The 10,795-nt window shown below is 42.1% G+C and overlaps 4 protein-coding genes across 10 annotated transcripts in view; 3 read left to right on the top strand and 1 right to left on the bottom strand.

Moving 5' to 3' along the window:
• Positions 1-80: 80 nt before the first annotated feature.
• Positions 81-1,857, top strand: LOC100649148. The gene is made up of 4 exons (XM_003400093.4): positions 81-510; positions 616-978; positions 1,069-1,372; positions 1,476-1,857. The coding sequence occupies exons 1-4, from the start codon at positions 376-378 to the stop codon at positions 1,733-1,735; spliced, it is 1,062 nt and encodes a 353-aa protein (XP_003400141.1). The 5' UTR covers positions 81-375; the 3' UTR covers positions 1,736-1,857.
• Positions 1,810-10,795, top strand: part of LOC105666395 — a 22,659-nt gene continuing 13,673 nt past the window's right edge. Inside the window, exons 1-2 of the mRNA XM_048411311.1 lie at positions 1,810-1,943; positions 2,026-2,160. Coding sequence (XP_048267268.1) covers positions 2,055-2,160 — 106 coding nt within the window. The 5' untranslated portion in view covers positions 1,810-1,943; positions 2,026-2,054. The remainder of the gene's footprint in view (positions 1,944-2,025; positions 2,161-10,795) is intronic.
• LOC100648296 (protein split ends) lies at positions 2,171-6,829 on the top strand. The gene is made up of 3 exons (XM_012315409.3): positions 2,171-3,192; positions 3,338-3,963; positions 4,054-6,829. The coding sequence occupies exons 1-3, from the start codon at positions 2,555-2,557 to the stop codon at positions 4,209-4,211; spliced, it is 1,422 nt and encodes a 473-aa protein (XP_012170799.1). The 5' UTR covers positions 2,171-2,554; the 3' UTR covers positions 4,212-6,829.
• The window catches only part of LOC100648414, a 15,107-nt gene continuing 9,086 nt past the window's right edge, over positions 4,775-10,795 (bottom strand). For 6 of the 7 annotated variants that reach the window (XR_007226108.1, XR_007226110.1, XR_007226111.1 and 3 more), the window contains 5 exons: positions 10,323-10,486; positions 10,113-10,260; positions 9,853-9,967; positions 7,635-9,339; positions 6,655-6,714 (listed from right to left, as the gene is read on the bottom strand). Coding sequence is in view for 1 of the 7 variants with exons in the window: in XM_048411296.1 (XP_048267253.1) it covers positions 5,004-5,087; positions 5,163-5,264; positions 5,376-5,591; positions 5,693-5,841; positions 5,930-6,134; positions 6,222-6,362; positions 6,440-6,567; positions 6,655-6,714; positions 9,853-9,967; positions 10,113-10,260; positions 10,323-10,486 (1,512 nt within the window). In the remaining 6 variants the exon portion in view is untranslated. Of the gene's footprint in view, positions 5,088-5,162; positions 5,265-5,375; positions 5,592-5,692; positions 5,842-5,929; positions 6,135-6,221; positions 6,363-6,439; positions 6,568-6,654; positions 6,715-7,634; positions 9,340-9,852; positions 9,968-10,112; positions 10,261-10,322; positions 10,487-10,795 lie in introns of those variants that run through there. The other variant, XM_048411296.1, reaches the window with a different exon arrangement.

Raw genomic sequence — 10,795 nt, 5'->3', positions numbered from 1 at the left:
GGAATGCAGTTACGCGGTTCCATCAAAGCGTAGAGAACGTTGCGCCGCCATTACGCAGAGCTGCCATTAAATCGAAAAGTTCCTAAAAATGCGGCGTCTGCTAGATCGCTAAGAGTGTTTTGTTAACAGAAAAAACGTAATTTAATCTAATCTGCTGGAAGATTTAAACTACTGTTTCCACGAAATGGGCGTGTTATGCTTACCCTTTGATATTTATGCGATAGCAACCTGTTCCGGTTAAAATGATATCCATTTTCTAAATATCGGTCATGTAATTGACGGTGCATAACCTAACGGTGTGTGATGTTTCTAACATAAAGTATGTACCTAATTGTCGTCTAAAAATTGAAAATACATTTGATTAAATGATGAGAGATGCGTACCAAGGGCCTGCTATTGTTGCTTATCTGCATAGCAGGAAGCAGCATTATCTTCATTGCTTTCAGCAATCAACGACCTTCCATTCAAACTCTAGTTACAGAGACACACAAGCAATTACGAAACTTCCAAGTAAATATTACTGTAATATTGTCTGTTGATTGATTGTTATTATAGAGTATTAATAATGTAATGATCATATACTGTTAATTTTTCCATATTTTCTAATCTTACCAGGAAAATTTGAAAGACGTTGAAGAAAAGCGCTTGGTGACAGATTCCAAGTATCTTGCGATGCTTGGGCTCGATGGGCAAACGAGCACAACACCTTTTAGTCTTAAATCTCAAAATGTGACTGTTGTCTCTCTTATCAGGCCTGGAAACGAACAACACATTTACGGCTTTGTGAGAAATATCAGTCACTTTTTGCCAAATAACAGTATTGTCGTATATAGCGTCGGATTGAACGACGATTCTCTGCAAAGTATTAGGACGGCTTGCAACTCTACAAAATGTAATGTGATTCATTTTGATATAAGCCTATTTCCGGCCCATGTTGAAGATGATAGGCTACATGTTTATAGACCTCTAGTAATCCAGGTAACTAGATATTTGTAAATAAATATATATGTGTATAAAGTAAGGCGAATCAAAGAATTTTGCTACTCGGTTTCTTTTCGTATGTTGCAGACAGCTTTAAACACATTAGGAAATATACTGTATATGGATTCTAATATGCGTTTGAATTCTTCAGACATTTCAAAGTATCTTTCACCGAAATCTGGGATTTTAAGTTGGCCTACAAGGCATGCGATTAGCTCTTTAACGCACCCAAAGATGTATGAATATTTTCACGTTTCTGCAGAAAGTTTCTTCTTTCTTCCTTTAATAAGAGCATCGCACTTAGTAATCAGAAATGTTCAAGAAATTAGAGAGAAAGTAATGTTGCCATGGGTTCAGTGTGCACTGACAAGAGATTGTATTTGTCCTATCGGTATATATGCTGAGAACAATATTTTTTCTACTATCTATTAAAATGTTGCGTTAAGACACGGCGGTGATCGTAGTACGTAAGTAATTCGAACTTATCATTGCAGGAGCTCAATCAGCAGGTTGCCGATTTAATAAGAAACCACAGTATCGGTATTCCGGTTGTCACGCGTATGACGCTTCTGCACTGAATATCGTACTCGGACTGCACTTTAATTTCGATGATACGTATTACGTGCATCAAGGGCGAGAAACCTACTTTAATAGAGTACAACCAGAGGAGATTACGGAAGAGTATGTTACGATCACACGACAGAATAACGCGACTGAATCGAATTTGCGGAATATCATATCAATTGAACGTTAATTTGCCTGATATCACGATTCATATTAAAACATGAATCAAGCGATAGATCGATTAAGCACAAGTTAATATAAGGATGCATAGATAAGTTAAAGGATAAATAAAGAACTTTAGCGAACAAACAATACCGTATATGTCTGTAGTGATTACCTTAAAAAAATAATTCAGTCTGTGCACTTTGTTTGTAATTATCTGTGAATTATTTTTGAAAGTAAGTGAACATCGTAAATGAACATAAACTAATATGAAAAATGTTTGTTTGAAATATTCATACCTTGTTTTGTCTTAATCAGGAGGGAACGAAATGAAATACGTATAGGGTATGGTTAAGATCGACCGTGCATATCGTAATATATCGCGAAACGATATCGAGTGTGATCTGTTTTTCTTGTTGGCCGATCATCGGAATAGCCTACACGAGCGATCAGGTGAGTTATCGAATGTGAATGTAAAGTGGGATCGCGAGTCGGTTAACGGAGGTGGGGCGCACCTCCATAAAGTTCGAAATCGGACCGCGGTATCGCGCGCGAACGTACTCGTGTACGAATTTCTCGGTAAATTTCAAGTTGAAGCCGGTTCATAGTGCCGGTAATACGTCGCTAACAGGGATTCGTTGTTGTTTGCGTAAACGAAAAGTACAACATCGCGTGAAAGATGGACGAATATGCGTACACGAGTTGTATCGGGACAGCGAAGGATTAGTCGAAAGACACGACCGGAAGCCAACGATATGTGACGAGTCGTTAAATATCGATATACTCTTGCCTGTTGTATAATAATCTTGATCGCGTATTGCCTGACCAGAATTAAGGACGCTCGACGATGTTCGACAACGACGTTGACAGCTGGTATGACTGTAAGAGAGACGATATTAACGAGATGCATAGCGTAAACGACGCTGAGGCCAGAAACGGTGTATGTCTGATCGGTTCTAATCGTTGGAAAAATGTTGCGTCCGATGATAGTCAGAGAAGAAGTGGAACATCTCGAAGCAATGGAACGATTCGCTGTGGTACGATTGCTACAAGTTGTAGATCCGGTACGGAAGTTCGATTCATTAATCCGGCAATTTACGCGGAGACATTGAACGGCGAGGATGTAGAACACGAGGTGGAAATTGAAGCGAAAGTCGGTTCTAGAGACGATGAACGTTTCGTGAGAAATAGCGGTGGTTCCGCCGGAATCAGCCAAATGATGTCCACACTGTCCATCGACAATGACCTGGCTGCTTCGTTTATGGATCACGCTGGTGACCACGGTTCAGCCGAAGAAACGTATCGTTGTTATTCCTTAAATTCACCGACTACATGCGCATCCTTACGATCCGGTGTTGTTCGTTCGAAATCCGTCACCTCGTGTAAGCATTCGAATCGAATCGAGAGACGTTGTAAAATTGCCGATAGAACGGACAATAGCTACGATCTTTGTTCTACTAGGGATATCGAGTGGAAAATGCAGAGGTATCTCGTCTAGTGTCGTAAACGTAGAGTTATCTTGTACGAAATGTTGTATTACTTATATCTATCTATACTGTATATTTAATATAACGGCGGTGGAAAAATGATTAAATTCAAGACCGACGAAATACCATTTCTCATCAAGTAGGTATACGTTTAACGGACAGCGAATCGTGCAAGTTTCTACCTCATCGATATCCGGTGTGAGTATAACGGGGAACGGGCGGAATGAATCGGATGTTGGCAAGAAGATCACTTACAGCGAGTGGATGCGAAGGAAACAAGAAATAGCGCGACGGAGAAAGGAAGAGAAGAACGAGGCTGAACGGCAGAGGCAAATGGAGGAGGATAGGCTGGCTCGTGAAAAGGAGGAAAGAGAATGCCGCGATAGGGAGAATTTCGTCAAATGGTCCGAGATGAAAAAGAAGGAAGAGGAGAGGAAGAAGGCTGTAGTAGAGAAGGAACTAGAGTTGCAGAAGCAATTGAAAGAAGTGGAGGATAAAGCGGCTGTAGCGAAGACTTTGTATCTTCGTCAGTGGGCTCGTAAAAAGAAAGAAGAAGAGAGAGGTAAAGAAAGGATCGGGGTTTTCCTTCGTCTCGTTGATGATTTGTGCATTTACGATGTTTGTGTAGCATGCCAGAAGAAAGAGGAAATGAAGCGAAAAAAGCACGAGGAGGAAAGGAAAAAGAGATTAGAGGAGAGCACGAAAGCGTACGAAAACTGGCGAAAGATGGCGAAGAACAAACCGAAACCTGCCACGCAAGGGCTTCTGCGTCAGTTGCATCATTTTGTCTTATATATGTAAAGAAATGTTTTCAAACGGTAGAAATGTAATAATACGATGTATTTTCACCTATCGTCAGCTCATCAAAAAGCCAAACCAGCGTACGTGAATCCTATGCCATGGCAGCGAATCGTCGACGATAGCGAGGACGTCGAGCAGGATGCATCGAATGTTGGCAGAAAAACGCAAGCTCAGCCGAGGATGAGCAGTAAGAGAAACGCTGTATCTCGCCAGTGATTAAATCGTCGATCGATTGGAACTCGTTGGAACACGGGGAAGCTACGTGGTTTGCAGTTTGCAGTTTGCAGTTTGAAGTTTGAAGAACGATCGCATAGTTTCATTCGAAAGCGATTGGAAGCGAGATAGGATTGGAAAGAAGCGACGAACGATACCAAATATCATTGAATATGAATTAATCTTGGATCGCAGATCCATTTGTCGTGTGCGTGTGCGTGTGCGTGTGCGTGTGTGTGTGGTATAGATGGCAGTTGTTTTAGAAAAGACGTATCGATTGGAACGATTGGAACGGTTCTACACGCACCGACGTATAGTAGATATCCCGATAGACGACTTCATTTTCTAGCAGATATTTTTCGCTTTTTTACAAACTTCGACGTCGGTCCCCCTATGATCAATGGATATTAACATGTATCTCAAGTTAATCGCGAACAGCGTTCGAACAGCGTATCGATCGATATTTAGATGCGTTAAGCCGATGTGCTTGAAAGTTCGTAGATAATAAGGACGAGAGAAAGAGAAAAAAGAAGGAATTGAAAGAAACGTATAGGGAGAGAACTGAATACTCTTGTTATTTGTATTATTAATACTAAATAATGGCGTACTGTATATTACATGACGTAGATTCGTTACATAATCGTAAGTTTTACACGGGATCAGGTGAGTGCTTTCTATTTGTTCGTTACGCCAGGCGTATTTCGAGAAAAAGAATTTCAGAGACCAGTGAAAACACGCGACAACAATCCGAATACATACACAAGAGGATGAGGTACGGTGAGCATCGGTCAGCATCTACTTGACGAAACTTTCCTCTTCTTCTCGAAGTCTCTCTATATCCGATTTGTTCATGAAATAGTAGGAGGGTTGCCGTGATTTCTGGAAATTCAAGCCAACGATCATTTCCATTGATCGATTTCCATTTCGATCGATTTCTAGATAGAGATTTCTTACTAAATCTTTGACTATGCGTTTTGCACCCGCTTTTATAAGAACGTTGCTTAGTTCTTCGACAGATGGTAAACCCATTGCATAATGTAAGGCAGTTCTCTCCAACTAAAAACAGCACGTTAAACGTATAAACGCATCGGACAATGAATCCGATTTGAGAAGATTTTACTTTAAGAATAAAATTAACTTTTGTCTCGAGATGAAATCAACTCTTACATTGTCACCTATACGTAGAGTTTCTGGATACGTTCTAGCAATGTAGCGAACCATTTCTTCGTTTTCACGAAGTACAGCGATGTGGAGAGCGCATCTGCCCATCGAATTCTTTCCCATTGCCAATAACTTTCCTCCTCCGTTGTTTGTACCTAACAGTTCTTTCATTCTCGCTACGTTGCCTGTTCTGATTTCGTGGTGCACCTGTTCACGTTGTGTCTGTAAAAGTGTCTCCTTAGTGCGTGTTATTATCGATCGTTATATCCTTGGAAAAAGCGCTATATATAATAAGATCAATAAGATTATTCGTCTTGTTTTACCACGTAATTTGGAATGGATTGTAAAAATTGTACGGTTGCCTCTCTTCTTCGTTGTGCGGCGATCTCTACGATGTTTATTCCTTCGTCTTCCACGTCTAAAATATGGTCGTACCCTTCTAACAGTAGTTCTACTAATTTTTCAGTTTCACCTGAACAAACGTTCAAACGTTCAAACGTTACAACGAGCTTGACAAAAGTGTTGCGCGAAATTTGTCCGCAATCGGAAGTACGTATTACCTCTTGCCGTCAAATAAGCTACGTATCGATCGATCTCGTCCATGTTTTCTCTAATATTTGCCAATTCAGCCACGTCTCTGGCTGTTCTATACAATTCGTCTCTGAAACCAACGTTAACTTGGCTCTCTTGAAGCAAATGGAACAAACCATCCTTTGGGTAAGATCGAATCGCAGCAAAGTGAATAACGCTTTGACCATGTTCATCCTGAAGGAACACGATTTTATCCATAAAAATCATTTTGTTAGTTTGAATCCCTTCTGAAATTCTATAGTTTAATAACGATCGACGTACTCTGTTTGGATTGCTAAAGGCTGACTCTGGCACGTCGGAATCTGGACTTTGCGGATAACCAGCATCCTCGTCCCCATTTTCATTTTCCACATTCTCTATGTTTTCTTCGGCACGATCAGGGATGATCAATACGTTCGGCTCCTAACATATCGTACAGCTATCTATACTTGGTGTATGAAAATTATTCGTACGCGCATGTATCTAGAGTTGTTATTTACCTGTTGTTGCGCGCTGTTTTTCCTCTTATTGGCAAAGTTGTATAAATACGTGGCCAGATATGTAACTGGATCGTTTGGACGGGTATTGGCAACTTCGGTCAAACCTCTGATCAATGGATCGCCGAGTGCTATAAACACATTAACTTGGAGATTATGTTATATTTCGATCGGATGATACAAATTTTCGCGTGTTTGTTCGTTTAACGTCAACTTACACGATGCTAAGTAGCGACCCTCTTCTTCTCGAAATATCGCTATATCAACCGGCTTGTCGTCTGAAAAGCGAATAATACTCTCATTTTCACGTCAACTGGAAGATACGAAAGGCAAAAACATATTGCACCAATTTCTTCGCTTTATAAAGCGTAATAAATAATTATTCGAATGGAATCTCTGGCTTTTCTTTTACATCGATTTAATTAATTTACATCGATCGAGGCGCAATACGTTCCTTTGTTCGCTTTTTTCTTATTTATCTCATCTATCTTGTCTGAAAATAAGAAAGAGGCAAATTTTTTCACAAAAGATGGGTGCATTATGAACATCGAGTGTACAGCTGTTTGGAAAACGCGTTGCGCACAAACAAATCTAGCACGACACAACGATCTCGGTATGCGGGAGCAGGTTTACACACGTGTGAGAGAATTTTACGATAGGAGTTACATCGATAGAATCGATAGAAGCGATAGAAGCGATAGAAGCGACAGAAGCGATAGAAGCGACAGAAGCGATAGAAAGAGGATTTTCGTTTACGTATAATCGTTCACTATCGCAGTAGCCACTCGTAAAAACATACGGTTCGTCGGTTCAAGTTGGAAAGACACGTGCTACGCCATTTCTGTTTCGTGTGAACATCGAACAGCTCGTGCATGATACATAAATCATCTTGCGATATTATCCAATTTATATAGAATCTCTGTGTAACCGATTTATTGGCACGTTTTTAGGTACGTATACACACTTTACGTGTAGGTACACAAGCATGGTGTCGTGCGACAACATGTCAAAGCGTCTTAACAATTGCCCATGTACCAATAACGTTCATTTTACTAACCTAACGAACAAAATCCAGCATCCCTCCGAGCAGCTAATCTTTCATTTTCGTTTAATTAATTCGGTGCACGAGAAATAGAATAACGTTCGCACACGTCTTTCCAACGTCCCAACTCGTCTCTTTTCTTTTCTCTCCTCTCACTTTCGACTTTCCACTTTCCACTTTCCACTTTAGCTTGCTTATGGACGGTCGATCGACGTATTGGCTCGATATACGGAATTATCGCAGAAGGATTTCACGTACAAGCGTATTATTCGATTATCAAGAGAAAAGAACAAAGAGAAAAGGAAAAAGGAAGAAGGAAAAAGGGAAAAAGGGAAAAAGGAAAAAGAAAAAAGGAAAAAGAAAAAAGGAAAAAGAAAAAAGGAAAAAAGAGGGAATGAAATTGATAGTATAGGAGCGTTGAATAACATGGACGAGGAAATACAGAGTCTTTCGTTGATCGCTTTAGCGTCCCCTCTCCACGACGATTAATTCTGGAAACGTTTAGCACTGTTCCGTTTGCGGAAAATTCCCGCGATCAAAGTTGCAATCTTCAACGAATTGTTTATCGATAGTTCCTTCTCCAACGCCAGAATATTCAGAACAGCTCTGGAGAAATCTTGAAGGGTCTGCAGCTCGGTAATACTCAACGATTGCTGGTTACCGATTCGAACCATATCCCGTTTCGCCGTTTCTTGTATACTTAATCCGCGAACTACACACAGATGCTTCAAATGATCGAATTCCTTCGACAATTCCGGGAACTTGATTATCGCGTTAAACCTAAGAGTATTGCCAACGGCGTACGGTCGTGCACCGAGGAAGCCCAGCTTCTTGTCTCTCTTGAATTTCATTCTTTCGTCGAGCATCGTCATCACCTTCGCCAGCCTTACGTAGCCACGACCGATCAAACCGGGTCTGTTCTCGCTGGTGCGACAAATAACCCTCAGGTGATCCTGAACGTTCACCCAAGCGGCTAGGTCACCGGCAGAGGCGACGTAAACTCCTCGGCCGTAAGGCCAGTGCTTCCCATGAAGACGTTTGTCATCGTGAACTTCAAGATCCGTAATAGGCAATAGCAAACCGGCTGCTGCTAGTTGGGCCCTGATCGAACTCGGTCGATCCAGAATTTCGCTGAGGGTAAAGTAAGTTCCGGGCTCGTCCTCGCTGCTACCCTCCGCCATCATTGCCGAGATCTCTTGGCTCATCAATTCACCGGTGATCTCTCGTTCCACCTCTTCCAGCTGGTTCACCGTAAGCGTCAAGGGAAGCGTGTAATTTTCCAGATTTCTGCAACACTCTATTACAGCAGCTTGAACGTATTTGGCCGGAGGATCGAGATCGTACGCCTCGATCGCCGACACCGTCACTTCGTCCAACGTGTCGGCATTCTCTTCGCCGTCATCGTTCTCGTTGTAAAAGAATCTCGGCGGAGGGTGGTCGGGAAGATCACCGCTGGCAGTCACGCAATGTATGTCCCTGATCAAAGGGTCGAAAAAGTCTGCGAACACGATGTAACTTTCGTAGTCCGGCGCTACCACCGACACAGACTCGTACTCGTCCACGTTGCTGGCCACCGAATAAGCGCTGCCCGCCTTGCTGTTGTAAGCCGAGCTACCGTATTTTTTTAAAGCGGGCCAGATCACATCAAAGAGATTGTGGTCCATGCGTGTCACACGGTGCTTGATACGATCGAATACGGGCCGCGTCAGGCAACGGCCGATCAGTGTGCCGGAGTTCCCAGCGGATTTTGGCGTCGTACCGTGTCTTACGCCGATCAGAAGACGGAAACATCTCTCCAAGGTAGCCAGGGTCTCTGGTTCGGTAATGTCTCGACGCGCGGAATACGTGTCGCCTCCGGGAACTGTTTTCCTCGAACGTGCACATCACATCGGCGCGAGGACGTCCGACGGTGGAAGAAGCGGAAGAAGCGGAAGAAGCGAAAACGTGAACAACCGTGGATAGATTAATCGGTCAGGAATGATTATTTACGTTGTTTTGGTTGTTGAACGTTTCGGCAAATTCTACCACCTTAACCGATTTTAATCGATTATTCCGATTAAACATTTTTCTAATTAATTAATTAATCGACCATTCTCTGGTTACCTTTCGATTACCGTATAACAAAGATTATGTAAATTGCCACGACGATCTTGATAGACGATGGGAAAACTAACGCGTGCGAAGAAACAAGAAACGTGACGATGACGATCGATAAGTACAAGTTGGTCCGTAACTACTGGCAACTAAAATAGTTTAGATGGTATTTCTATGTTTCGAGAGTAAAAACGCAAATCGCTGTAAACGATCGTAGCACGGAGTACGGTTCGTTAGTGAACGATGGTGCTCGTAAGTGCTCGTTGTTTGAATAAAATACCTTTGTCCACCAACATCTCGTCGGCGAGCTTCTCGTTAACTCCGAAATCGCGGAGAAGCGATTTATGGGAAAATTCCGATTGGTTTTGTTTGTAATAGTCCGCCTTTTGACCCAACTGCACCAATCATAAAATCAGCAATACATAGATCGATGTAGTTTTTAAATCAATTTATCCAACTGCACACTCGTGTCCAATATTGATCTCGTTTCCTTTAATTAAACCCATGAAAGACGTTCGCTTATCGACACAATCTACTCACATTGTCTTGAACTAAAGGATTGGCACCCAAATGAAGTAGAAGGTTGTAGTAATGGCCGTTGTCCGCTATGGTGGCTGCATAGTGCAAAGGAGTTCGGCCATCGAGATCGATCGCATGCGCCGTTTCTGGAAACCTGCCTGCCAGATATCTTAAAGGAAAGACGATCGTTTCATTTCGTTAATTGTCCATTAAATTTCCATATTAATTTACCTGATAACGGTGGTGTTTCCAAATACAACAGCAACGTGAAGAGGTGTTGCACCGTGCGGCGATGATCCGTCTCTCGCAACCGCAAATTTGCGCCGATCTAAGGCGCTCTGCAGATCTCTCAGGTTTCCTTCTTGCGCTGCCATGTGTACAGCATGAATTTTCCCCTGAAACGAACGATCGTTAAAAGCCTTTCAACGACTAAGTTAACGATTATTCGATACGAGCAACTATATAATTAGCGCACATGGTGCACGGGGGTTGGCGCAACATTAACAAAACATTGAGCGTTATGTTAAAACAATAAAAAAAGAGGTCGCTGTTCACCGCCCGAATTTTACATTTTCAACGTATTAGGTAATACGATATACGCTTTCGCATATACGTATGTATAATACTAGAAGGACAAGGATAGATTGGTAGAAAGTCCGAGCGGCTTTCGAGCGGTGGTAACGAGACGGTGGAAGGAAGACGCG

This window comes from Bombus terrestris, chromosome 13, assembly GCF_910591885.1.
Source record: "Bombus terrestris chromosome 13, iyBomTerr1.2, whole genome shotgun sequence".
Lineage (NCBI taxonomy): Eukaryota > Metazoa > Arthropoda > Insecta > Hymenoptera > Apidae > Bombus > Bombus terrestris.
Note: the sequence above shows the minus strand (reverse complement) of the source record. Positions and strands in the feature narration are given on the sequence as shown.

Excerpts from the sequence above, each read along its gene's own strand:
- LOC100649148 (XM_003400093.4), top strand. The coding sequence starts at position 376 with ATGCGTACCAAGGGCCTGCTATTGTTGCTTATCTGCATAGCAGGAAGC. Across the intron at positions 511-615 it reads AGCAATTACGAAACTTCCAA|GAAAATTTGAAAGACGTTGA; the intron begins GTAAATATTACT and ends TAATCTTACCAG. Across the intron at positions 979-1,068 it reads ATAGACCTCTAGTAATCCAG|ACAGCTTTAAACACATTAGG; the intron begins GTAACTAGATAT and ends CGTATGTTGCAG.
- LOC100648296 (XM_012315409.3), top strand. The coding sequence starts at position 2,555 with ATGTTCGACAACGACGTTGACAGCTGGTATGACTGTAAGAGAGACGAT. Across the intron at positions 3,193-3,337 it reads ATCGAGTGGAAAATGCAGAG|GTATACGTTTAACGGACAGC; the intron begins GTATCTCGTCTA and ends CTCATCAAGTAG. Across the intron at positions 3,964-4,053 it reads TGCCACGCAAGGGCTTCTGC|CTCATCAAAAAGCCAAACCA; the intron begins GTCAGTTGCATC and ends ACCTATCGTCAG.